At 41.0% G+C, this 25,533-nt stretch overlaps 1 protein-coding gene across 2 annotated transcripts in view; it reads right to left on the reverse strand.

Annotated features, from left to right (window-relative positions):
- Positions 1 to 25,533, reverse strand: part of LOC142466810 (uncharacterized) — a 178,841-nt gene that overhangs the window by 111,865 nt on the left and 41,443 nt on the right. For both annotated transcript variants that reach the window (XM_075572267.1, XM_075572268.1), the window contains exon 2: positions 1,486 to 1,673. In XM_075572267.1, the coding sequence (XP_075428382.1) occupies positions 1,486 to 1,673 (188 nt within the window). The remainder of the gene's footprint in view (positions 1 to 1,485; positions 1,674 to 25,533) is intronic.

Below are 25,533 nucleotides of genomic sequence, written 5' to 3' on the forward strand. Positions count from 1 at the left end.
CCCATTGAGAGGGCCTAGTTATCCACAGTGATAATCAATGGTTATATGTGTAAAATGTATTTTGAATGTTCATTTTTGTTTTGTTTTAAACGTGTATATATTTTTGTTAATGTTTAAAACCACATTTGTCTAATAGGGATATTGGGCATTAGTCTAGAAGGGGGGCAGGAGGTAGGGGACATGGGTGATGGCCCTGGGGCGGGTGAGGGATTAACCCCTTAATTACCTTGGCGACTAGAATGGCAATGCTTTACTGGGCACTAATGGGGTCAACAGGGTTAGGTAATGTTTACTTTTAGTAAAGTATTAACCCCTTTGGTGCCTGTGGTATACCTTGGTAACCACAGGCATGAAACGGGTGAATGTTATTTTGATCATAGGTTTCTGTAATAATAGACATTACAGAAGCCTATGATAGAAATATTAACCAATGCGGTATGTAACACATTAGTAACGGTCGCTTTAATTTCCATATCGAGAGATTTGCCCAAATTCGCACCCAGTAAATTATTACCACAATCTTGATATATACCACCTTAAAATTGCAGTAATAACACCCGTTAGTTTATTATTTCCCCCGGGTGCGATATTAACTCCACACCAACAGAATTTGATGTATCTGAGCCGTAGTGTTTTGTTTATGCCTGCGGGACAAACCAAGAACTAACCATGCTTTTACTAGCCACCGTGACTGTTGAGGAGCATTGCGTTGGGGACCAGGAGATGCTGCTGCTGTTAGAGTCGGATTCGGTGGATGAAGACATCAAAACATAAGAAAATATGGATTGTATTTTAATTAATGTATTTTTTTTTTAGGTTGGTACTTGCTTTGGCATACTGTAACTTGTGTATTCCAATATAAATGTCTTTTTTTTGGTGCTTGTGTTTTTATTTGCAGGCTTTTTTTTAAGTTGGTACTGTATTGGCATTTTTATTAATTAAACGTACAGTAACGTCTTTTATTTGATGCATGTATTTATTTTTTTGCAAGTTGCCAATTGACTGACAGAGTGACAGACCATGCCCACAGGGCAGTATGTTGGCCATTATATACATAGGAAAGACAGGGCTAACGCCAGCCTGGAGTAGGTGATCAAATATTTGCAGTATTTCTGCCATTCGTCCTGTTCCGATAAATATCGGAACTTGATGTATGGCAGTTTTTACTTGAACATGCAGTATTATGCCTGGTTTTTACCAGATCCAATGATTTTTAACTGGTCCGGTAAAAAGTGCTTTATTTTTGGCGCTGCAACGCTGATTCCTTGCTCGATAATAATAAGGCACTTTTTTATGGGCAGTAATACAGCATTTTTGGTTACCGCAGCTTGATGTATCCGGCCCTTTCACTCAAGTCAGGTTTAGTGATATTAAGTACTAGTTGACCCGTAATGGTGTATGCAGATCTATCAATATTTGCAATTTAACATCAGTAATAAGACAATAGAGATGAAAAAAACACACAACACACATATTCCTGATTACCTTGTGCTGGCGCGTTACTTTTCCACAGCATACCCCACTTGATACCAAGCTCTTTCCCATATTTATCTCCATACCAGACAAGGAGCTCTGTGTGTGTGGGGAGGTCTGTGCAGGTTCTGTAGATTTTCCCGTGGTACTGCAACGCCACAAGGTTCTGTTCTTCCTCGTTTCTCGCAAAATTTACAAACCTAAAATTGGGAGAGTTAGTGAGGTCTCAAACTAATGACTATTTATAAAAGAAGAGCTGAACAAAGATACAAGTTGTTAATAATGTGATTTGTCTTTTCTTTCTTCCATACAGTTTTTGAGGTGAACACAAGTTAATGGAGAGTGTGTGTGTATATCTATATATATAATATATAGGGCGCACCAAGCGACCCCTTCATCGCAGAGCCATTATCAAAGGTGTGCTCACTCATAGTGTCCCTAGGCATTTTGCACATGTCCATGCCAAGGATCCAGTTGGACTCATGATTATGGGACTTGAAACCATAAACATGTCAGAACTGGGAGGTGATCGCTTCAAAGCACTATATGTGTGTGAGTCCTTCTGGATACACACTTTAGGCACACTGGCTGCAGGCCTGAATGAGTGCATAGATACCAGCATTTTGGTCTCGAGCATTTGGGCCTCCTATAGTGTCTGTTTAATAGGTTTCTTTCTTCTCTCTCTCTCTTATAGTTTCAGGAACATTCCATCTTCCTGGTTTAGCATGTATCTCTGTTGCCCTAGTTGTGACCTGTATCTTATTTAGGCACGGTCACTTTCTTTTACATGCACTGAGCCTCTCATTATGATTCTCTAAAGGTTATCATTATAAAGTTGTTTGTATTTACAATTCATTTTTATCATATTATTTCCAGTGCATTACTATTTACAATGTATTTTTATTCACACTGTTTTACACTATTGTACTCTCGTACTATTATTATCATTGGTTGGTATTCTTTCCATTGGGGGTGACTTATATGGGGTTAATTTGATGCATTTTCACTCCATGTATAGGACCACTATATTGGTGGTTTCTATTCATTATTTCCCGTAGGCACCTTCTGGATTGTTTTACCAGCAAGTATCATGTGTTCATTTGTTTGTATTGCAATGTAGCATCACAAGTTATAGACCCCTATTCATTACTGATATATGTCTGTTTCAACTGACATCTGAGCATTTGTTGCTTAGCAACCACAGCTATTTAAGGAAGGTTCTAAGCTACGTGATCATCCTCTGATGAAGTCACTTCAGGTGACGAAACGTGTCAGGACTCCATGTTGCACGTGGTGACGTCACTCTGGCTCGTGTGCTTGCTTGTCCCTGAAGAATTGTGTGGTGACACAGGTCTCTGCAAGACATTATACGGAGGTGAAGGAAAGCTGATCTTTACTGGAGGAGGCACGGACTTTAACCCGTGAGTCCATCTGCGGAAGTGTGGTTGGTGAGGGACCCTGAACTGCGTGTCATATCATCACATCTGAGTTCAGTGAGATTCCCCCAGTCCCCCTCCTCCATGCCTGCCTCCCATTTCCTGCATTGAGAGATTTTACTTTGTATGCCAGCTCACCTCTATTATATATCATATTGGGACTCTATTGCTTGCACATCAACGGATTGCTGCACCCCCTGGTAGTGACGACTCCACCATTGAGATTTATCTCTTTCATGCTGTTATTATTGGATCTCTTGTGAGTGTATGTCCAAGGGAACTTTTTATTACATTTCCTTACGGTATCACGCTATGGAGCTTGCGCTTCTTTTGTTATATTATATATATATCATTCAGACAACCCCATAATCTCAAGAAAATTATGGTGAGGAGTGAAGTATTCAACAGTCCAACCGAATGCGGGACAAGACCATGTCAGGATGCACGATGCAAAACCTGCGCAATGCTCCACACAGCAGGCACAATACAAATACCACACAGGAATCTGGAGTACAAAATCAGAGGAAGGTTCACCTGGTCCTCCAGCAATGTCGTGTACCTCATCATGTGCATGAAATGCTCAGTGGGCTGCTACTACATAGGTGAGACGGGACAGGGGCTAAACAATAGAATGAATCTGCATCGCCACAGCATCACACGCGAAACAAGAGACAGTACTGACGGCAAACATTTCTCTGACTCTGGCCACAAGATGAACTATCTGAAGGTGGCCATGCTCAAAGGTAATCTCAGAACGCCATAGTGCAATATGTCTGAAACTAAAATTGTAATGTCAAAGCTTCATTCATCCATTGAATCTAATACTCACAGACTAATCCATGTCAAGATGTGTGTAAAGGTATGCTTCACTGGTCTCTCCAATGGAAACTGCCTCCGTCTATGGCTTATAGATAGCTTCACCGCTCGCATAAATTTAAAAAAGAAGAACAGACATAGTGTAGACTGCACCCATCAAGTTTATATGCAGTAAACAAGATAAGAAATACACTCACATGGTTTCCAAATGAATATAGCAATTTAGATCATAAGATCTGCGCCCGTGGTGGAGGTCCCTGACCTGTCTCTCAGCTCCATACACTAAGCGGTCACGTCTCCCTTCTCTCGCACTTCCGGGTTGGTTCCCCGAACGGGAACTCTTGCGATGACTCGGGACGGACCGCTGTTCGTGTGTAGAGCCTCCCTCTTTGATCCGGCTAGATGTCAAGTCTGCTGCAAACACTCTACGCGTTTCTCCTCATCCAAGGTTTCTTCAGGAGTGATGAATTAGCAGAATAAGATTGCTTAAATGCCTCTCCTGTCTAAGCCATTGGTTGGAAATAAGCCAATCGTGAATGACTAAATTAACATAAGTTATAGACGTCATGGTTATGTTGTAAACACCATTTAAAGGTCACAACGTTTAAAACTTTAAAACGGTAACCCACGGTCTGCAAATATGGAGAGAAAGCCATATGGCGATACATCTTATAGAGGCAGATATGCGGAATATTACATGGCATATGTGTTTTATGGCACAGGTTATTGTAAAGGAAGAGTCTAACAATAAAAATAATAAAACTGGAGGTAAAGCAAAAGAAAAAAACAAACATTTGGAGTTACCTAAAAAGAGATTAGAAAAAGAAGAGATTTAATCTAGTCCAAGTAGCTCATTGGTGACAAAAGAGAAGGAGAATCCTAAAAAAACGGGGATTTTTTAGGACAAGTGGGGTGTTTAGGTCAATGGGAGACCCGAAACAGGTTCCAAACCCTGACAGAAAAAGATCCCTCTCGTACACAGTTAAGAAAAAGACGAATGTCAGAGGGAAACGAGGAAGAAAAGGAAAAACAAGGAGGATTCACAGATTTTAAAAAGTAATATTTTTAACTTGAGTCAAAAAATTCTGACAATCTAGTCAGAAAGAAGTGATCCAGAAAGGGCTTACATTCGCTCCCACACAAGGACCAAATAAATTTAACCTTTTCATAGACGCTCACAAATATTTAAGAACTCTTACACGAAAAATATTTTTTTCTTAATAAAGATAAAGAAGTGACAAATTGGACCAATCCGATAATAGAGAGAAATATGGAAGCAAAGAATGAAGAATTTATACATTCAAAATTTAAACCTAAATTCAAAATTTTCCCATCCTTTGCTAAGGGTAATCACCTTGATGTTTTTTTCCAGCTTATAACTAAAGATTTGGAAACACTTGCTTCCAAAAAAACTAAAACCAATTCTAATTTATCTTATTCCCAAAAAGAAGCATTAAAAGAGCTAGCATCTGATCATACTGTAACATAATTATCAAACAGGCGGATAAAGGGTGTGTGTAGTCATAATGGACCATAGCTATTATATGAGAGAAGCAGAACGCATTTTAGGGGACCACTTCACATATAAAAAATTAGGTTCCAATCCAACAGCTAATTTTAGTAAAGAACTAAAGATATTATTAGAGAAAGGAAAAAGAATGGGGATCCTCAATGACAATGAATATGCATTTCTGTTAGTAGAACACCCAAAACTTCCAGTGTTCTACTTTTTACAAAAATGCAAAAAGATGCACAAACCCCCCCCCCATAGGATCTATGTCATCTAATCTATCGGAATTTATCGATAGTTTTTGGCAAAAGTACGTTAAAGAACAAAGGTCCTATCTTAAACATACAAATGATGTTTTATCAATGCTTAGCAATATTGAATGGGAAAGTCACTATCATTTGGTTACTACAGATGACAGCCCTATATACGTCAATCCAACATGAGGATGGATGCAGGGCGGTGTCAAAAATTTTAGCAAATGATGGAAGAATGCAAACCATCAAAATAGATTTTCTCATTGAATGTATAGTTTATTTTAAACAAAAATTATTTCTGGTTCAATGGAGATTTTTATCTCCAACTGTGCGGCACGGCGATGGGGCCCAGGTTCGCGCGGAGTTACCCTAACCTCTTCATGAGCTCATGGGAGGATGACCACATTTGGTCATGGGCGGGACTCGACGCGAACCTGGTTGCCTGGCGCCGATATATAGACGATATTCTGTTTATATGGAAAGGGTCCTTGGAAGATTTGGAGTTATTCCTTGTTCATCTGAATTCGAATCCAGTGAATTTTACATTTATTTCCAACATCAGTAATACTTCAGTTAATTTTTTAGACTTAACGATTTATATAGAAGGGGGCATAATCAAAACATAAAATTATTTCAAGGAAGTGGATGTCAATAATTTTATTCTTCCATATAGTTGTCATCATAAAGACTGGATAAAGAATATCCCCTTAGGCCAATATAGAAGACTCAAACGTAATTGTACGGATGATGCAATATTTTTAGAACAGTCTAAGACTCTGACCAATACATTCACAGAAAGGAATTATAACAAGAAACAAGTAACAGAGTCTTTAGAAAAAACTATCTACAGTACTAGAGACTCCATTCTAACTCCCAGTCTCAAAAAGCTAAACCAAAAGTTCGATGTACCATTTTTAACCCAATTTAATAAAGAAGCAGGGGAAATAAAACATATTTTAAACAAACACTGGCATATAATTAAAAGCGATCCTATATTAGGCATTCACCTCCCAGATAAAGCACAAGTTTTATATAAAAAGGTCTCTGACAAAGAATAGACTAGCCCCTAGTGTATTAAATAAACCCAATGTGTCTAATGAGACAGGATGGCTGGATCTGCCTAAAGTTTTTTTGCATGTAAAAACTGTTTAGCATGCAAAAATAGTGTGTCATGTACTAAATATTTATCTAAAAGTACATGGAAAGAATATAGTATTAATAAATATATTATCTGTAGATCCAAATACATAGTATACCTTCTTTCATGCCCATGTGGCCTACAATATATAGGCAAAACCATCCGCCGTTAAAGACACGCATCATAGAACACATTGGGAATATTAAAAGAAAATTAATTACCCATAGTGTGTCTAAACACTTTTTGGCTGTGTATCAAGCAGACCCTAATGGCCTTAAATACATAGGTATAGAACAAGTAATGTCACATTGGAGGGGTGGAGACAGGAACATGAATTTGATTAGAAGAGAATCATTTTGGATTTATGAATTAAACACCATGACACCCACCGGTCTAAAGGCTGATTTAGACATGAGTGCTTTCCTATAATTAATTAGACTTCTAACCCCTGTCTTTTTATTCCACAGAAATATCTGCCTTTTATTTTATGCTTTTAGATATTTTAGAGAATGTCAGTTTTAATTTTATATTGGTTTTATATGTATTTTAATCTTCTAATTAAAGTGTTATCATTACACTGGCGACACACTTAATCGCACTGCGGCCAGATCCGCAAGCCGGGAGATTTCCCGGCTTGCTAGTGGCCGCCCCTCGGCGTGCCGCGCGTCATAGACGCGCGGTCACGCGTCTTCGGGAGCGTGCGCTCCCTGCACGCGTGTCCAGGGGCTCCCCGAGGGAGCCCTGGTGTCCCGCGATCGCGGGACAGCGGCAGGGGGTTCCGGGGGACCCAGCGGACCCGGCAGCGGGAGGGAGAGCGCCCCGATCGGAGGGCGCTCTTCCGCTGCTTCGGCGCGCGCCCGTCACACTCGGGCGCGCGCCAGGCTACTGCTGCGGCACAGAACGGGCAAATGCTCGAATAAACTGTGCCGCAGCAGTATATATATAGATTGAACATGTATATTGTATTTTTGGACTCCCTACATGAATGTATGGAAGTTTTAAACGTTGTGACCTTTAAATCGTGTTTACATCACCGTGACATCTATAACTTATGTTATTTTAGTCATTTACAATTGGTGTATTTCCAACCAATGGCTTAGACAGCAGAGGCATTTAAGCAATCTTATTCTGCTAATTCATCACTCCTGAAGAAATCTCGGATGAGGAGAAACGTGTAGAGTGTTTGCAGCAGACTTGACATCTAGCCGGATCGAAGAGGGAGGCTCTACACAGGAACAGCGGTCCGTCCAGAGTCATTGCAACAGTTCCCGTTCGGGGAACCAACCCGGAAGTGCGTGAGAAGGGAGACGCGATCGCTTACTGTATCGAGCTGAGAGACAGCTCAGGGACGCAGATCTTATGATCTAAATTGCTATATTCATTTGGAAACCATGTGAGTGTATTTCTTATCTTGTTTACTGCATATAAACTTGATGGGTGCAGTTTACACTATGTCTGTTCTTCTTTTTTAAATTTATGCGAGCGGTGAAGAAATCTATAAACCATAGACGGAGGCAGTTTCTATTGGAGACCAGTGAAGCATAAAGATACCTTTACACATATCTTGACACAGATTAGTCTGTGAGTATTAGATTCAATGGATGAATGAAGTTTTGACATTACAATTTTAGTTTCAGACATATTGCACTATGTTGTATATGTTTCTTATTTTACATGGTCTTTGCGCTTCCTGATCTTCCTGGACTTCAGAATCACGTGGATTAAAGAAAGTAATCCTCATCTAGGGTTGAGCAGAATTTGACCAAGTTGTTTGTATAATTTTATTTTATTTGCACATACTCACTTTGTTTATGTTTAACCATTAAGATTCACTTGAACACAGTATTCACTTATATTCATAATCCTCACTTATAGGATCACCGTTTAGGTTTAAGCGCTATTTGATAACACCCCCCTTTTTTCACTAATCTCAGAACACCGAAAGAGAGATGGTTGCATGAATACAAATGTATGAAACTGTTCGGGACACTTAGCGATGACCTAAACCGAGACCGAAGTTTTATTAGTCCCTACTGACATGAGAGAACTCTCTTCCCATGAGTGCTAAGGCCATGTCCATACATACTGTGCTATATATATAGATATATACTGTATATGCACACACAGCTGTCTTTTACACATACATACAGTACACTCTATGTTATTCCATCTCTATATACAAATAGGGACCACATAGTATCTACACACAATTTTAGTTATGCCACAGCCTCTTACATTTCCACACCTACTCACAACATTGATATACACTCCCACTTCACACACACCTTTTGTAAAGTGATATATACACTGTGGGCTCTTTACCAATTTATATTTACATACACACATATACTCTTACATCACTAACATTCAGGGAACATTTTATTTATTTATAAAATATTTTACCAGAAAGTAATACATTGAGAGTTACCTCTTGTTTTCAAGTATGTCCTGGGCACAGAGTTAAGACAAATAATACATGGTTACAAATACAGTTACATAAATGAACAGGGTATACATTATATACAAGACATTGCATGCACAGTTAAAGAAAATATATATTATGAGCGTATGAAACAGTTACAGACCAGATTAAAATGTGATACAGCCTTAGATTTGAAAGAACTTAAACTGGTGGTGGATGTGAGAGTCTCTGGTAGGTTGTTCCAGTTTTGGGCTGCACGGTAAGAGAAGGAGGAACGGCCGGAAGGTGGGTTTGAGGTGCTAAGCTATATACTATGTCTCAATAGTCAATAATTGACATTAGCATCTGCTGTGCGATACGCTTTCTGACCGGGAGACTTAGGGAGGATTTGTTCCTGTAAAGTACCCCTAGTTTGGCATAGGTCTTGGTTGTCAGGGTATCAATGTGCATCACGAATGTTAAGTGGGAGTCAAACCATATGCCCAGGTATTTAAAACTAGTGACAGGGGTTAGGGTTGTGTTGGCGTTGGTTCTAATCTGGAGCTCAGTCGCTGGAAGCTTTAAAAATGTAGTCTTGGTCCCATATACCATTGTTACAGTCTTGTCAGTGTTTAATGTTACAGTCTTGTCAGTGTTTAAAAACAGTTTGTTTTGGGAAATCCAGTTTTCGAGTCTCAAAAAGTCAGACTGACGTATGTGTTGAAGGTTAGAGAGGCTATGGCTGTGTGCATATAGGATTGTGTCATCTGCATACATGTGTATTAAGGCTTCCTTACAAGCTGTGGAAAGATCATTAATGAACACTGAGAAGAGTAGGGGCCCCAGAACAGAGCCTTGCGGGACACCACAGGTGATATCCAGGGGGTTGGAGATGGACACATGTTGGGATCTACCTGATAAGTAGGACTGAAACCAGTTTAAAGCATGCTTACCTATTCCAGGGCTCTGGAGTTTGTTAAGCAGGATAGCATGATCAACAGTATCAAAGGCCTTTGCAAAATCTAGGAATACTGCATCAGTGAGTTGTCCCGTTCCATTCCACACTGGATTTCATTACAAACTTTTAGCAGGGTAGTTACGGTGGAGTGTTTGGGGCGAAAGCCAGATTGGAATTGGCTAGGGAAATTTGTCTTGGTATAGTAATTGCAAGGTCTGAAATGTACGTTGCTCTGGAGTTTTTGTGATTGCCAGATGGATGAAATTTTCTTTTTTCTATTCTGAGTGTGCTGCGGACTTCATCTTTTTGTGTATCCAACAGACTGGTTGGTGTTCCCTGTCTATCTGCTAGCACCTGGATTCCTGATAAGTATTTAATATCTTTGTGGTTTATGGTTCTTTGTCTGTGTGCACCCAGCATCATGTTTTTTGTATATATACAGTTAGGTCCGGAAATAATTGGACACTGACACAATTTTCATAATTTTGGTTCTTTACGCCACCACAATGGATTTGAAATGAAACAACCGAGATGCAATAGAAGTGCAGACTTTCAGCTTTAATTCAAAGGGTTGAACAAAAATATCATATGAAACGTTTAGGAATTGCAACCATTTTCATACACAGTCCCCTTATTTCAGGGGCTCAAATGTAATTGGACAAATTAACACAATCATGGTCATTTTTAATACTTTGTTGAGAATCGTTTGCCGGCAATAACTGCTTGAAATCTGGTACGCATAGACATCACCAAACACTGAGTTTCCTCCTTTGTGATGTTTTGCAAGGCCTTTACTACAGCTGTCTTCAGTTGTTGTTTGTTTGTGTGTCTTTCTGCCTTAAGTTTTGTCTTCAGCAAGTGAAATGATTGCTCGATCGGGTTGAGATCAGGTGAATGACTCGGCCATTGCAGAATATTCCACTTCTTTGCCTTAAAAAACTCCTGGGTTGCTTTCGCAGTATGTTTTGGGTCATTGTCCATCTGTAAAGTGAAGTGCCGTCCAATCAACTTCGCTGAATTTGGCTGAATCTGAGCAGACAATATATCCCTATACACTTCAGAATTCAACCGGCTGCTTCTGTCACATCATCAATAAACACTAGTGACCCAGTGTCATTGTAAGCCATGCATACCCATGCCATCACACTGCCTCCACCGTGTTTTACAGATGATGTGGTATGCTTCGGATCATGAGCCGTTCCAAGCCTTCTCCATACTTTTTTCTTCCCATCATTCTGGTACATGTTGATCTTAGTTTCATCTGTCCAAAGAATGCTGTTCCAGAACTGGGTTGGTTTTTTTAGATATTCTTTGGCAAAGTCTTATCTGGCCTTTCTATTCTTGAGGCTTATGAATGGTTTGCACCTGTATTGTATTGTATTGTATGTCTTTATTTATATAGCGCCATAAATGTACATAGCGCTTCACAGTAGTAGTACATATCATATAAATAACAAATAAAATAAATCAGGTCATGGGAATAAGTGCTTCAGACATAAAAGTAACATTAAGGAAGAGGAGTCCCTGCTCCGAGGAGCTTACAATCTAATTGGTAGGTAGGGAGAACGTACAGAGACAGTAGGAGGGAATTCTAGTAAATGTGTCTGCAGGGGGCCAAGCTTTATGTATCATGTGTCACCTTGTGGTGAACCCTCTGTATTTGCTCTCGTGAAGTCTTCTCTTTATGGTAGACTTGGATAATGATATGCCCACCTCCTGGAGAGTGTCCTTCACTTGGCTGGATGTTGTGAAGAGGTTTTTCTTTACCATGGAAAGGATCCTACGATCATCCACCACTGTTGTCTTCCGTGGACATCCAGGCTTTTTTGTGTTGCAGAGCTCACCAGTGTGTTCTTTTTTTTCTCAGAATGAACCAAACTGTTGATTTGGCCACTCCTAATGTTCCTGCTATCTCTCTGATGGATTTCTTTTTTTTTGCAGCCTAAGGATGCCCTGTTTCACTTGCATTGAGAGCTCCTTTGACCGCATGTTGTGGGTTCACAGCAACAGCTCCCAAATGCGAATGCCACATCTGGAATCAACTCCAGACCTTTTACCTGCTTAATTGATGATGAAATAACGAAGTAATAGCCCACACCTGTCCATGAAACAGCTTTTGAGTCAATTGTCCAATTACTTTTGGTCCCTTGAAAAAGAGGGGGCTACATATTAAAGAGATGTAATTCCTAAACCCTTCCTCCAATTTGGATGTGAATACCCTCAAATTAAAGCTGATAGACTGCACTTTAAGCCCATATTCATTATTTAACTGTAACTTGAATTTATTTTGGTACACAGCCGAAATAAAAAAACTTTTATCAGTGTCTAATTCTTTTTGGACCTAACTGTGTGTGTGTGCATACATCTGCGGCTCATTTTATTCTAACACATCGCCGTTTTTTTCCTGGCTTTTTTCTCGAATGCGACGCACTTCACCGGGAGCATGCCGCATTCATTTTGCGTTCTCAGCCACGGGTCATGCGCGGGTCAAGCGCGGGTCATGCGCGGTTGATGCGTTTATTGAGAATGGTTCGGATTTAATCGGTTGCAATTCTTCGCGTGTCCGCCAGATGGCAGATATTCATGAATTGTAATGCGCATGCGCTTCAGTAATGTGTCGACTTGCAGGTGTTTCGTTTAAAAAAGATACCACAGTGTGCTATTGTAAATTGGCCTTGAGACTGAAGGAAGAGGTTGCAATAATGTATCAATTTAGGCTTTTCATATTAAAGAAAGACAAAGACCTGTTTCTGTTACAGTATTCTCCAGAGAACCGCCGCCATGAGTGTTCAAGTGCAGCCCGTTTTCCAAAAACCCGACAGAAGTTACACGTATGTGATATGGGCCGCGATTAATGCAACAGATGATAAGATGGCAACAGTTGTTCAAATTTATCAGTATTTTATCGAAAACTATGACTTTTACAAATTTTCGCCAACTCCTCATGCGTGGAAGCGTGCAATAAGGAAAATGTTATGTAGCGATCCCTGTTTTTATCGTATTGAGCCACAATTTATTGGAGGGTATTGGTGTGTATGCCCGGCTTTTTCCTGTATCTATGATCATGCAGACGGCAAAAGGTCTTGTTAAAACCAACTAAGAAATGACAATCGCTGCCAAGCAATGCACCAGCACCGGCTTCCAATAACGGTCCCACCGTCAGTGACAACCCTTGCTGTCTGTCAAGCAAGTTTCGATCAAGCTTGCATGTACCTAAGCGATTTCCAGCCTCATCAGCTGACAGATGTAGTAGTCCCGCTGCCAGCTATCGACGTGGATGATCAAGAACACTGGACTGGCAGTGGCGCAGCGCCGGCGCCAGCTGAATGGGAAATTCTATGGTGAGTATTGTTGCCGTATTATTTTCTGTGTTTTTTTTATTTTGACAATACAGTATCAATATCGGTGCGATTCAAAAGTCAAGCGATTCTCCTGTAAGCAATATCATTGTCTGAGCGGCTTCTACAGTACTGTACTGCAGATACTGAACAATTGGTGGAACGCTAGGCGCATGCGCATTGGAACCTTCTTGAAACGCATATGCGTGTCATAACATCGACGGTAGGCGCATGCGAATGTGAACTGAAGACGCCGGCCCAGGAAAATTATTGTTGGGACTGGCTGGGAACTTCTTTAGGGGGCTGACCATTACAGTAAAACTTTTCTTTTTGTTTTTCCTAAGAAAATAAAACGGCTAATGGAAGGATTTCGATGGATAATATCGCTTTGTGTAACAATGCCTGCTCATTGCTGAATCGGATTTAAAAAACCACGTACCGGAGTCTACAGTTTAGTGGCCGTTGTTATTGATTAGGATAGAATACTGTACCTGAAACAGTATGCTGATGTTTTCCGACCGTACAGTATACAATACTTTTTTATATACAGTATACTGTGTAATAAACCCGAAAAAATAAAAACTATGCATTTATTCTACATGTATTACAGTACTGTACTGTAACAGGGGACTTATCCCTTTTCAGTAATGTGCCTTTAATCTAGCAGTGTGGTGGTTAACTTCTTGTAGTTAATTACTAAACACCACCTGCCTGATTTAGATTGCTTACAAAAGACTGTCTGTTCAGACAGGAAAGGACTCCTTAGCTCACTTTTGAGCTGACCTTTGGAGACACCACATGTCTTGAGCTCTGTCAGAAAACACAGCAGAGCTGATTTCAAGACACAGAGAAAACTACTAAATCTGAAGCTGACACACCCTGAGTGAAGGGAGCTGAGCCAGGAACTGAGAAGATTTTCCCTCCAAGAACCAAATAAGACTTCTAAACCTGGACACTGATATTTTCTGTGCACGCACGGGTGCAGTTCCAGGAGAGCAGAGAAGCTTACTCTACAGCTGATAAACAGATAAGACTTTCATTATTAAGAGACTGCTTATATCTGCTTATTTTCATGCTATATGTTTTGGGGCTGAGAGAAATGCTTGACTAGGGAGATGTGAATTGATTGCATAGTGTTTTCACTAGAAATACTCCCAAGTGAATGGAAGCTTTGTCCCCCCCCCCCCCCCTTGTTTGGATGTTTTCCTGATAAAAAGGAAAAGGCACAATAAAGCCTTATTATAATTTCACCTTATAAAAGCCTCCTAATTGTGTACCTCTGTGAACGTTCCATCTACATATGGTGTCCGAAGTGGGACAAGAGATGTCTTTGAAGTTAAAAAGGATCGGAGATTTTTATGTGAAATTTTTTTGTTATGCTTTTTGCTTACAAACAGTCTAAACAACTTGAAAAAAAAAAAAAAAAACCTCTCATGCAGCAGAGGCAGAGTTAAAGTGATACACACCACTGAAACTTACACTGCACTGAAACTTACAAAAACCACAGATGGACTCTTTTCCCCTATCCCAAGAGGAGAGAGAGAGAGACTGCTGAAGCAGGTAAACCTTTAATTACCTATCACAAAGTGTAATATGGTCATTGAAATAGGGATTTTGCCTTCTAGCCATAGTCAGGGTTCAAGTAGTGAGTCAGCCCTTAAAAAGGGATAGGTGTTTGTTGTTTTCAAAAGTTTCGCTGAAGCAGTGAATACAGATGGTGACCCATGAGGGGTACTGATTTTGCAAATAAAGGTTGCCACACCGCATAGGGCTACCAGCTGTGAATGGAGTATATGCAGAAAAGTGTGAAAATTGATACAAGGACTGTGCTGAAGCAGGGGAAAAGGTATTTCAAAGCCAATTGCTGAGTGTTGAGTCACCCTGCCGGGAATGAAAGAAATAGTCCACTGCAAAGAATGTTTTTCTGCAAGTAAAAAAAAAAGTCTGCCTATCTACTGTATATCTTGGGAGAAAAACAGATACCCAAAGTGTGAAGTGTGAATGCCATAATACCCAAAGATGAGACTGAAAATTACTGAACTCAGGCAGAAAACCAAATTCTGTTGCTGAAGCGGAGGGATTTCACCTAGCAAGAAAATGGTGTAAAGCAAATAGACTTTTTTTTACCTAGCAACTGCACATCTTGTATACCTGATAAGAGAAAATGCATGCACAGTATTGCTGATATTGTAAAACTTATCCAAGAAACAGATATTCTACAGAGATGCCTGTGAGAGCTATGACCTCTACACGCAAAATATGCCCACCTGTAGGACTACCACAATTTGGGGTTCTAGCAAATACAGTGGCAACAGCTGCAATAGCGCCTCCTGAGGTCAGGAAGAAAATGACACCTGATAGCCTAAAAATGGAGGACAAGATGCAGCGTTCCTGTGACGAACCCTACCCCACGGAAGAGTGGCCCTTCCAGTCCAATAAAGAGGAAGACATCTCTTACGGAGAACCCAAACCGAGTCTCACCCACAAAACACCCCAAGAATGGTGGGGGTGCCTGAACTCGGCACGAACAGAAAAGACCGCTCCCTTTGATGACGAATATGATCAGCAGGAGACAGAGCGGGAGCAGTGGATCACCGAATATTTCCGTCAGCTATTACAGTTGCAAGAAAAGCCGGGTGGATCCAGTGACGCTGCTAAAACTGCAAATGAAGATGGAGACCCCAGTATCCCTGAAGGGACGGTGTCATCCAAATCAAAAAGGAAGAAAAAGAAAAGCGGTTCTTCACTTACCGTGGAAGTAACAGACACGTCCGCAGATCCTGTGGAGAAAAATGGGGACCGAGTTGCCCTGCAGCCTAGAGAAAATGGAGAATTCGTCCCACGGTAAACCGAATATCCAGAGGGCCCAAGGCAGAAGTCGTGTACCCCAAAGAAGTGTCTGTCCGGTGCCAACAGTGAGGAACCCTCAACCAGTCATCCCAGGGAAGCGGAGCGGGAACCAGTGAGTGACGATCCCTTGACCAGCCCTGAAGACGCCCTGAAAATTGCCAGACGTGACTGTGATCTACTTCGAGAACAATTGAAACTTGAGAGAGCAGATAATGCTGAGTTACAGATGGCGGCGCTCACAATGTACTCTGAATCTGGAACAGAATTGGACGATCTCAAGACTGAGCTAGATACTGCAAATGCTACTATTTCTGCCATGGATGGAAAGCAGAGCCAATCTGATAAAATGGTGGCTACGCTAAAGCGGAAGTATGAGGAGGCACTGAAGCAGATGACAGTCTTCCAGCAAGAGGTTCACACTCTTTGTATAGAGCTGAATGCCTCACAACAGGAGGTCAACAGTGTCCGGATAGAAGTGGACGTATCTCAGAAAGAGGTTCAGACATTCCGCAGAGCACTGGATGCCTCATATCATGAGACCAACAGCTGCCGCACAGACCTGGAAGATTCCAGAAAGGAACTACACAGTCTCATTGAGGAGCTGGACATTGCTAAAGAAACTATTGGTAATCTTGATACAGATCTCAAAGTCTCTCAGAAGGAGCTTCAGACCCTCAACCTAGAGAAGGAAGTCTCACGCCAGGAGATGGTCATTCTCAAAGCAGATGTGCGTAAATGGAAGGAGGACTGCAAAGAAGCCCTGAAGAATACAGAGACTGAAAGAGGAGAAAATTCAAGATTAAAAAGAGAAAACGTAAAACTGAAAGAAGAAAATTTTCAGTTGACAGAAGAAGTCAAGGAAAAGTTTGAAGCAGAGCACCGACTGCAGAACCAACGGCAAAGTCTGCGTACGCACCTCGAGAAGGCAGAGGAGAAGCAGCGAACTCTGCAGGATGACAATCTGCAGGCTGTTAAAGAAATTCAAGTGCTGCAGGAACGTCTGATGACCCAGAATGTCCCCGCAAAGCAGCATGAGAAACTGAAGACTACCCTGAGCATCACCAAAGCAACGCTAAAAGCCAAGCTTAGAACCCAGGTGACGCGGCACAAAAGGGAGCACAAGAAGGTCCAGAAACTGAAACAAGTAACTGTGGCCCAAGCAAAAAAAAGTTCATAGTGCTTCACAGTGCAATAAAAATGTGGAAGCAAGCTCAGAGAAAGCAAAGCATGCAGACAAATTCCCTGAGAAGAGACTTGCAAGACGCACTCAAAAAACAGGGATCTCTCGCGGATGAGATTACAGTCCTACAAGGACAAGTATTGACCCTGACTAAGTGTCAGTATCCCACAGCCTCAAAAACCCATGAAGACAAGTGTACAGTGAGAGCTGGGAATACCGCTCATCTAAAAGACAAGGTTGCAAAATTTGAACCACCTAAACAAGCACTAGCAAAACCTTCAGCCACCCAGCAGGCAACAAAAGAAGGTACACGTGCTGAATTAAAACCAGAAGAATCCTTAGCTGATGAAGCTGAAAAGATGGGACATTCTCTGGAAGGGGGTGTGGAATTGCAAATTAATCTAAAAGGGGCTGTTTTTAAACGCTCTGCAACTGCTGCCATACAGTATGCCTACAATAAGACGAGCACCCGACGCGAGGGAAATCTCATGACCGCGCACGCAGAAAAAAAACTATACTTGGAGAAAGTCCTCCTCGAGCGACCGAGGGGTGCTGATCTCAAACACCTTCAGGAGGAGACACGAATAAACTGGAGAAAGGTCTCCAATCCCAACAGGACTGAGGTTTCTCTTCCTCCATCCACTCTCATTCAAGTCATAGAGATATCTAGAATGAGAGTGGAAGGATGGGCTTTGGCCGTGGTAAGCCCGAGCTTCCCAGAAACAGGGGAGGTATGTAACAGGGGACTTATCCCTGTTCAGTAATGTGCCTTTAATCTAGCAGTGTGGTGGTTAACTTCTTGTAGTTAATTACTAAATACCACCTGCCTGATTTAGATTGCTTACAAAAGACTGTCTGTTCAGACAGGAAAGGACTCCTTAGCTCACTTTTGAGCTGACCTTTGGAGACACCACATGTCTTGAGCTCTGTCAGAAAACACAGCAGAGCTGATTTCAAGACACAGGGAAAACTACTAAACCTGAAGCTGACACACCCTGAGTGAAGGGAGCTGAACCAGGAACTGAGAAGATTTTCCCTCCAAGAACCAAATAAGACTTCTAAACCTGGACGCTGATATTTTCTGTGCACGCACGGGTGCGGTTCCAGGAGAGCAGAGAAGCTTACTCTACAGCTGATAAACAGATAAGACTTTCATTATTAAGAGACTGCTTATATCTGCTTATTTTCATGCTATATGTTTTGGGGCTAAGAGAAATGCTTGACTAGGGAGATGTGAATTGATTGCATAGTGTTGTCACTAGAAATACTCCCAAGTGAATGGAAGCTTTGTTCCCCCCCCCCCCTTGTTTGGATGTTTTCCTGATAAAAAGGAAAAGGCACAATAAAGCCTTATTATAATTTCACCTTATAAAAGCCTCCTAATTGTGTACCTCTGTGAACGTTCCGTCTACATGTACATACAGTATGTGTCTTCTATACAGTGCCAGTACATACAGTATAGTATGTGTCTTCTATTTTTTTAAATACTCTTGTACTGAGCATGCCTACAGTATACAGTACAGTATGCCTGGACAGTAGTGTACATTCTAGAAACACTGTATTTTGTTACAGTAGCAAAGGAGCCAATGGAACAATGTAAAACAAATCAACATGTTCTTTTATTGGTGTAGTAAGTACAAAAACATTTATTTACAAATACTGTACAATGTAGAAACATTTTAAGTGCACAGCAATTCAAAACATCAACAGGTGTATGGTTTACTGCTAGTGAAAACATTTATGTACAGAAAGTAAAAACATTTACAGTCAGTATGGTTTACAGTCACGTTATAAAAACAAATTCTTTATTCATAAAATATACAAAACGCAACATCTCCTTTATTAAAGAACGGCAAGTCAAAACATACAGTATACAGTGGGATGGTGTGCAAAACAGTCTGCACCACTGAAGTCCTCGAGGGCAGCAAACCGGCCCGGTTTTCAGGGTAACCTTTGAAAACCGTGCCTGTTTACGGCCCTCGGGGACTGGAATTGTGCAGGTCCTGTGTGTGTACAGCAAGTTAAAACATTTCTGTATAAACACACAACAACATCTCCATCTTGTATATTTAATTACAACAGTATACTGTGACAAAGTGAGAATATGACGTAAGGGGGGGTCTGACATAACAGCACTGGGATCTAAGCAACCATTTTAAGTCAGCATCCATCTTAGGTTTTGTCTGAATGAACGGGTTATGAGATGAACGGTTTGAAAGGGATTTTTGCTTTCAATTTTTAAAGTGATAATGAGCCAAGCAGCTAACTGAAAAAAACCTTGAGAATGAGTGCTAAGTGCCAATGTTATGAAAATACGAGACTGATAGGCACAGTGTCCCATTCCGAAGGTGGGGGGACCGTGAAGTTCTGTATGTAGAGTAAAAGTCACCGGCTTGTATAAGGAATATTGCTGAATCATTTCATTTAGGCATCCCATAATGTTATTAACTCAATGTGTTCATGTTCATATTTTGTTTTCGTAGTGACGACATGCAACCTCGTAGAGGGGGCGTGGGCTTAGTATTTTGTGTATAAATAAGGCCTGTATGCCACCATGTCGTTGGGAGAGTTTTATTTTGAAACTCTCCTCTGCGTGTGCACCGCACAAAGCAATAAAATTATTTGTCATTCTGTAAAATATATCCTCAGACTTGTGTTTTGTATTCACAACTTTATCAGATGGCGCCCGAATAGGGACCTGAAAATACTGGAAGCTGAGCACCTGAAAAAAACACTCCTCGGTCACTCAAATCTGAGCGCTCGTAAGAATCAAGGTAAAAGGCACCTTTTGAGGAAAGCCTGAGTTTAAAAAGTTGTTTTGAGTGGTGTGTAGAGAGATGTGTTTTGAAGGGTGTCTCAATCTGTGTTGACGGGTTTACCTAGCCAGTGTCAAATAAGTTTATTTGTCTGTTCCTGTATCCATTTTAAAGTGTTATAGTTGTTAAGTTTTATTGGGATTAAGGTGAGAGTCCCGTTAAAAGTTTTGGTGTTTTGGTGATGAAGGTGAGTGTTTGTATGCTTAAGGGATTGTTTTTCAGACTGTCCTGGGTTGTGATAAATATTTATTTGTCTGAGCAGGAAGGGTCCCTGATTGTACATTTGCTCTGTTTTGTCATTAACATACCAAGTGAGTTTATTTATGGATATCTGTTTAGAAGGTCTTATTTGTATCCATGTTATAGAAGTATAAGGTTTATCAGGACTGGGTTGGACCCGCTGAAGTAATTCAAGTGTTTTCTTGGGTATAGTTATGGTGAAATAAAAAAAAATCAGAACAATAACGTGCCAAAAGAGTTGTACGCAATCAGCTTGCGCTGATTATTGTATCAGGTGTATTGTACAGGTCAATTAAATGTGATTACTGTAACAGGAGAATAATGGGAAACCAAAGTTCTCAAAATTTGCCGTTAGAGGTTGTGTGTCTGCAGACAAAAATAATAAAGAATGGATAAAGAGAACAAGAAGAGACAATATAAATATGTTTTGTTGGCCAATGAAATACACATGCAAGTCCCAGTGAAAAACATGCCACCCCAATGAAAAAAGTTTGATTGCAATAAATTACTATAGAAGGAAGCGTGAACCTATGAGCAGCCGTACCGGTTTTCTTATTCGTAAGAATGCGAACGCAAGGGCTCATAGTGGAACCTTATAACTTTCAGTAATCCCTGTGTGTCTGTGGTAGTATAAATCTTTGGATTTTATGATGTTTTTGTGGCTAAAATCATGCATGGCATGCCCGGCTGGCGGACGCCGCAGAAATCAGTTGTGAACGTATAAGCTTTTCCTTCCATTTCCCCACATGCAATAAGTGGTTATAAATCATTTCCTGATATAAACTCAAGTTTCGGTGCCGGCAAGTAAAATTGTTGCGCCCTTAATGGAGAGTGGCTAGATGGATTTGATACCCTAATGAATTTTTCCTGAATGATTACCTGTGTGAAAGATAAACCATGCTAAGTATCACCTGTGTGCACAAATCACCATCCAAAAACTTGCAAGTACGTACGAAAACATGAATATTATTTGCTCACAATGAAATCAGAGTCTGAAAGAAAGAGAATCAGAAACGCAGCAGCACAGAGCGTGCCCCCATTTTTTTCTCCAGCGCGAGGAATGTGCCAAGATAAGAACTTTAACTCAAAAGCTCCGGAGCATCAGAGTAGTTTTAAATTCAGGTTATTTATGAGAGTAAAGAAAGAGAAGGGAACTTTTATTAATATAGTTGCAGGGTGAAAATTGTTGGGTAATAGGGGAGAAATGTCTTTCTTTTATTTGTTCGTTATTTTTGTGATGTTGTTTAGCTGTGTATGAGAGAAGTTTTTTGTATTGTGTGTGTTCTGTATTGTGTTTAACCAGTAAAAACACATTTCAATTTTATTTCTATGGGATTACAGAGGCGGCACATTTTATTTGAGTCCGGCTAGCTCCGCAAGCCTGGGGATGCCCCTGCATGCTAGCCGCACTCCCTCGGCGTGCCGCGCGTCGATGGCGTCATCGGGTTCCTGCGCACCCTGCACGCGCGTCCAGGGCTCCCCGAGGGAGCCCTGGTGTCCCGCGATGTGGGGGACGGCGGCAGGCGGTTCCGGGGGACCCGGCAGACCCGGCGAGCGGAGGGAGAAAGCCCCGATCGGAGGGCGCTCCTCCGCGGCTTCGGCGCGCGCCAGGCACATCCCGGCGCGCGCCTGGTTACTGCTGTGGCCGAGACCGGGCAAATGCTCAAATAAACTCGGCCACAGCAGTAGGATATGTTGGGAATATTTTGTGTTAAAAAATGCAGGTTAAAAGCTCATAAGCATTGTTTGAAGTATATATTGTATTGTATGTTTTTATGTATATAACGCCATTAATATGCACAACGCTTCACAGGAGTGGTGCACGTCGTAATCATATAGGTAGCAAAGGGTAAAGGTAAGAGGTCATGGAATAAGTGATCCAGACATAAAAGTAACATTAAGGAAGAGAAGTCCCTGCTCTGAGGAGCTTACAATCTAATTGGTAGGTACGGAGAGCATACAGAAACAGTAGGATTTGATTAGAAGCCAGGAGAGGAATTTCAGGAGGGGAAACGCAGAATCAGAGTTTAAAAAGTAGAGTGATTCTGGCAGCAGCGTTTGGGATAGATAGTAGGGAAGACAGGTGAAAGTCAGGAAGGCGGGATAGCAGGGGATTACAGTAATCAAGATGGGAGAGAATGAGGGTCTGTATCAGAGTTTTTAATAGTTGAGCAACAGAGGAACAGGTGTATCTTTGTGATATTGTGGAGGAAAAAGCGACAGTTATAGAAATGTTTTGAATGAAAGAGTCAAGAGTAATGTATGAGAGAGGAGTTGGGAGTGACCCCTAAGCAGTGTGCTTAGGCTACTGGATGGAAGATTCAAGAGTAATGTGGAAGGTGATATTTCAGGTTTGGGAGGAAGTATGAGGAACTCTGTTTTTGCCATGTTAAGGTTAAGGCGAAAGAGGGCCTTCCAGGATGAGATAACAGAGAGACATTCAGAAACTTAGGTTTGTATGGCAGGTGTAAGGTCAGGGGTTGAAAAGTAAAAGAGGGTGTCGTCAGCATAGTGGTGATATTTAAACCCAAGAGATGTTATTAGGTCACCTAGAGAGAGTGTGTACAGAGAAAAGAGAAGAGTGTGGTCCACAGAGTCAAATGCTTCAGGGAGTAATAGGAGCAGAGTGTAATGACCTCTGTCGTGGGCAGCATATAGGTCATCAGTTATTTTAGTGAGAATTGTCTCCGTGGAGGGAGCAGTGCAGAAGTCAGATTGTAGAGGGTTAAGGAGAGAATGGGTGTTGAGAAAATGGAGCAAGCAAGAGAATACAAGACAAGTTCAGTAGTGAGAAAGACAGGTAGGGTCAAGCTTGCTATTTTTGAGTCATGGTATAGCTGTTACATGTTTTAAGGAGAATGGAAATGTAGCAGAGTAGAGGGAGAAAGGAGATCAACAGTGATGGTGACATTCTCTTCTGATACAGTGGAAAAAGAGTCAAGGAAAGCAGGAAGAGAGTAGGAAGCGGAGTAGGGTAGAAGGAGGAAAAAGAGGGAATGTTCTGGTGTATGGATTCAACCTCTTGCTTAAAATAGTCAGCAAAAGTCCTGAGGTGAGATGAAGGAAGAGTTTGTGTGGGTTAGACTTGTGAGTGTTGATTAATGGAGAGAAATAGGTGTATGTAGCTTGAAAAAGGACAGAATTGCAACAGGATAGCATAAATTTGTAGTGAATGAAGTCAGTGAAACTATGAAAGTTCAAACAGAAGGGAAAAAAAAAAGAACTGAGTGTAGGGAAATAGCATGAGCGTGTGGAGTTATTTGTGTGTTAAGAAGTTATATAAACCTCAGCTATATAAAAGCCTGTGGGTTAATTTTTAAGAGGCCATAAAAAATGTAGTTCTTAGGGCTCTGGATAAAGCTCCATGTATTTAAACTTTAAGCGAAAGTTTCAATCTAATAATTATTTTCAGGAAGAAGCCGTGGTGTGCTGTTATCTTATCTTTTCAGGGTCAATTGGCGAAACGCCCAGAAACAAAATGGCTCTTTGCCCGGAAACAAGCTTTGAAAATATTTTTTCTTTAGTCAGATGAATATGCAGTGTCTTTAAAATTATAAAGCTGACCGTGTGCTCAGCACTGTGCAAAGAGATTATATAAAGCAAGACATTAGTGTGAAGTCTTATATAAAATCATTTGTCTATTAACTGAATATGTGATGTATGTTATAACTTTTAACCATTTATTTTTTCCAAAGGTGTCCGTAAGCAGTGGTTATTGTCAAAAATTGCTGTGTAATCTAGAATGGGTTTGCCATATACAAAACGCAACATCTCCTTTATTAAAGAACGGCAAGTCAAAACATACAGTATACAGTGGGATGGTGTGCAAAACAGTCTGCACCACTGAAGTCCTCGAGGGCAGCAAACCGGCCCGGTTTTCAGGGTAACCTTTGAAAACCGTGCCTGTTTACGGCCCTCAGGGACTGGAATTGTGCAAGTCCTGTGTGTGTACAGCAAGTTAAAACATTTCTGTATAAACACACAACAACATCTCCATCTTGTATATTTAATTACAACAGTATACTGTGACAAAGTGAGAATATGACGTAAGGGGGGGTCTGACATAACTGCACTGGGATCTAAGCAACCATTTTAAGTCAGCATCCATCTTAGGTTTTGTCTGAGTGAACGGGTTATGAGATGAACGGTTTGAAAGGGATTTTTGCTTTCAATTTTTAAAGTGATAATGAGCCAAGCAGCTAACTGAAAAAAAACCTTGAGAATGAGTGCTAAGTGCCAATGTTATGAAAATACGAGACTGATAGGCACAGTGTCTCATTCCGAAGGTGGGGGGGCCGTGAAGTTCTGTATGTAGAGTAAAAGTCACCGGCTTGTATAAGGAATATTGCTGAATCATTTCATTTAGGCATCCCATAATGTTATTAACTCAATGTGTTCATGTTCATATTTTGTTTTCGTAGTGACGACATGCAACCTCGTAGAGGGGGCGTGGGCTTAGTATTTTGTGTATAAATAAGGCCTGTATGCCACCATGTCGTTGGGAGAGTTTTATTTTGAAACTCTACTCTGCGTGTGCACCGCACAAAGCAATAAAATTATTTGTCATTCTGTAAAATATATCCTCAGACTTGTGTTTTGTATTCACAACTTTATCAGATGGCGCCCGAATAGGGACCTGAAAATACTGGAAGCTGAGCACCTGAAAAAAAACACTCCACGGTCACTCAAATCTGAGCGCTCGTAAGAATCAAGGTAAAAGGTAAAAGGCACCTTTTGAGGAAAGCCTGAGTTTAAAAAGTTGTTTTGAGTGGTGTGTAGAGAGATGTGTTTTGAAGGGTGTCTCAATCTGTGTTGACGGGTTTACCTAGCCAGTGTCAAATAAGTTTATTTGTCTGTTCCTGTATCCATTTTTTTTTTTCCAACTTTATTTTTATTAGTTTTTTGTGCATACACATCATAGCGTACAGAATATTGTCAAGTGTTTCAGGTATACACCAAACTTACGGGAACAAATTACGAAGAACAGACGGACATTGGGGGGACCACAGGACAGGACAAAGACCGACTGACAACATCTAGGGACAGGGCAAAAAGGGGAAGGATGGCGGGGAGGGGGGGGGGTAAGGATGGGGGGGGCGGCCTGGGAGAATCGCTGTTCCCTC

Source organism: Ascaphus truei, chromosome 15 (genome assembly GCF_040206685.1).
Source record: "Ascaphus truei isolate aAscTru1 chromosome 15, aAscTru1.hap1, whole genome shotgun sequence".
NCBI classification, from domain to species: domain Eukaryota; kingdom Metazoa; phylum Chordata; class Amphibia; order Anura; family Ascaphidae; genus Ascaphus; species Ascaphus truei.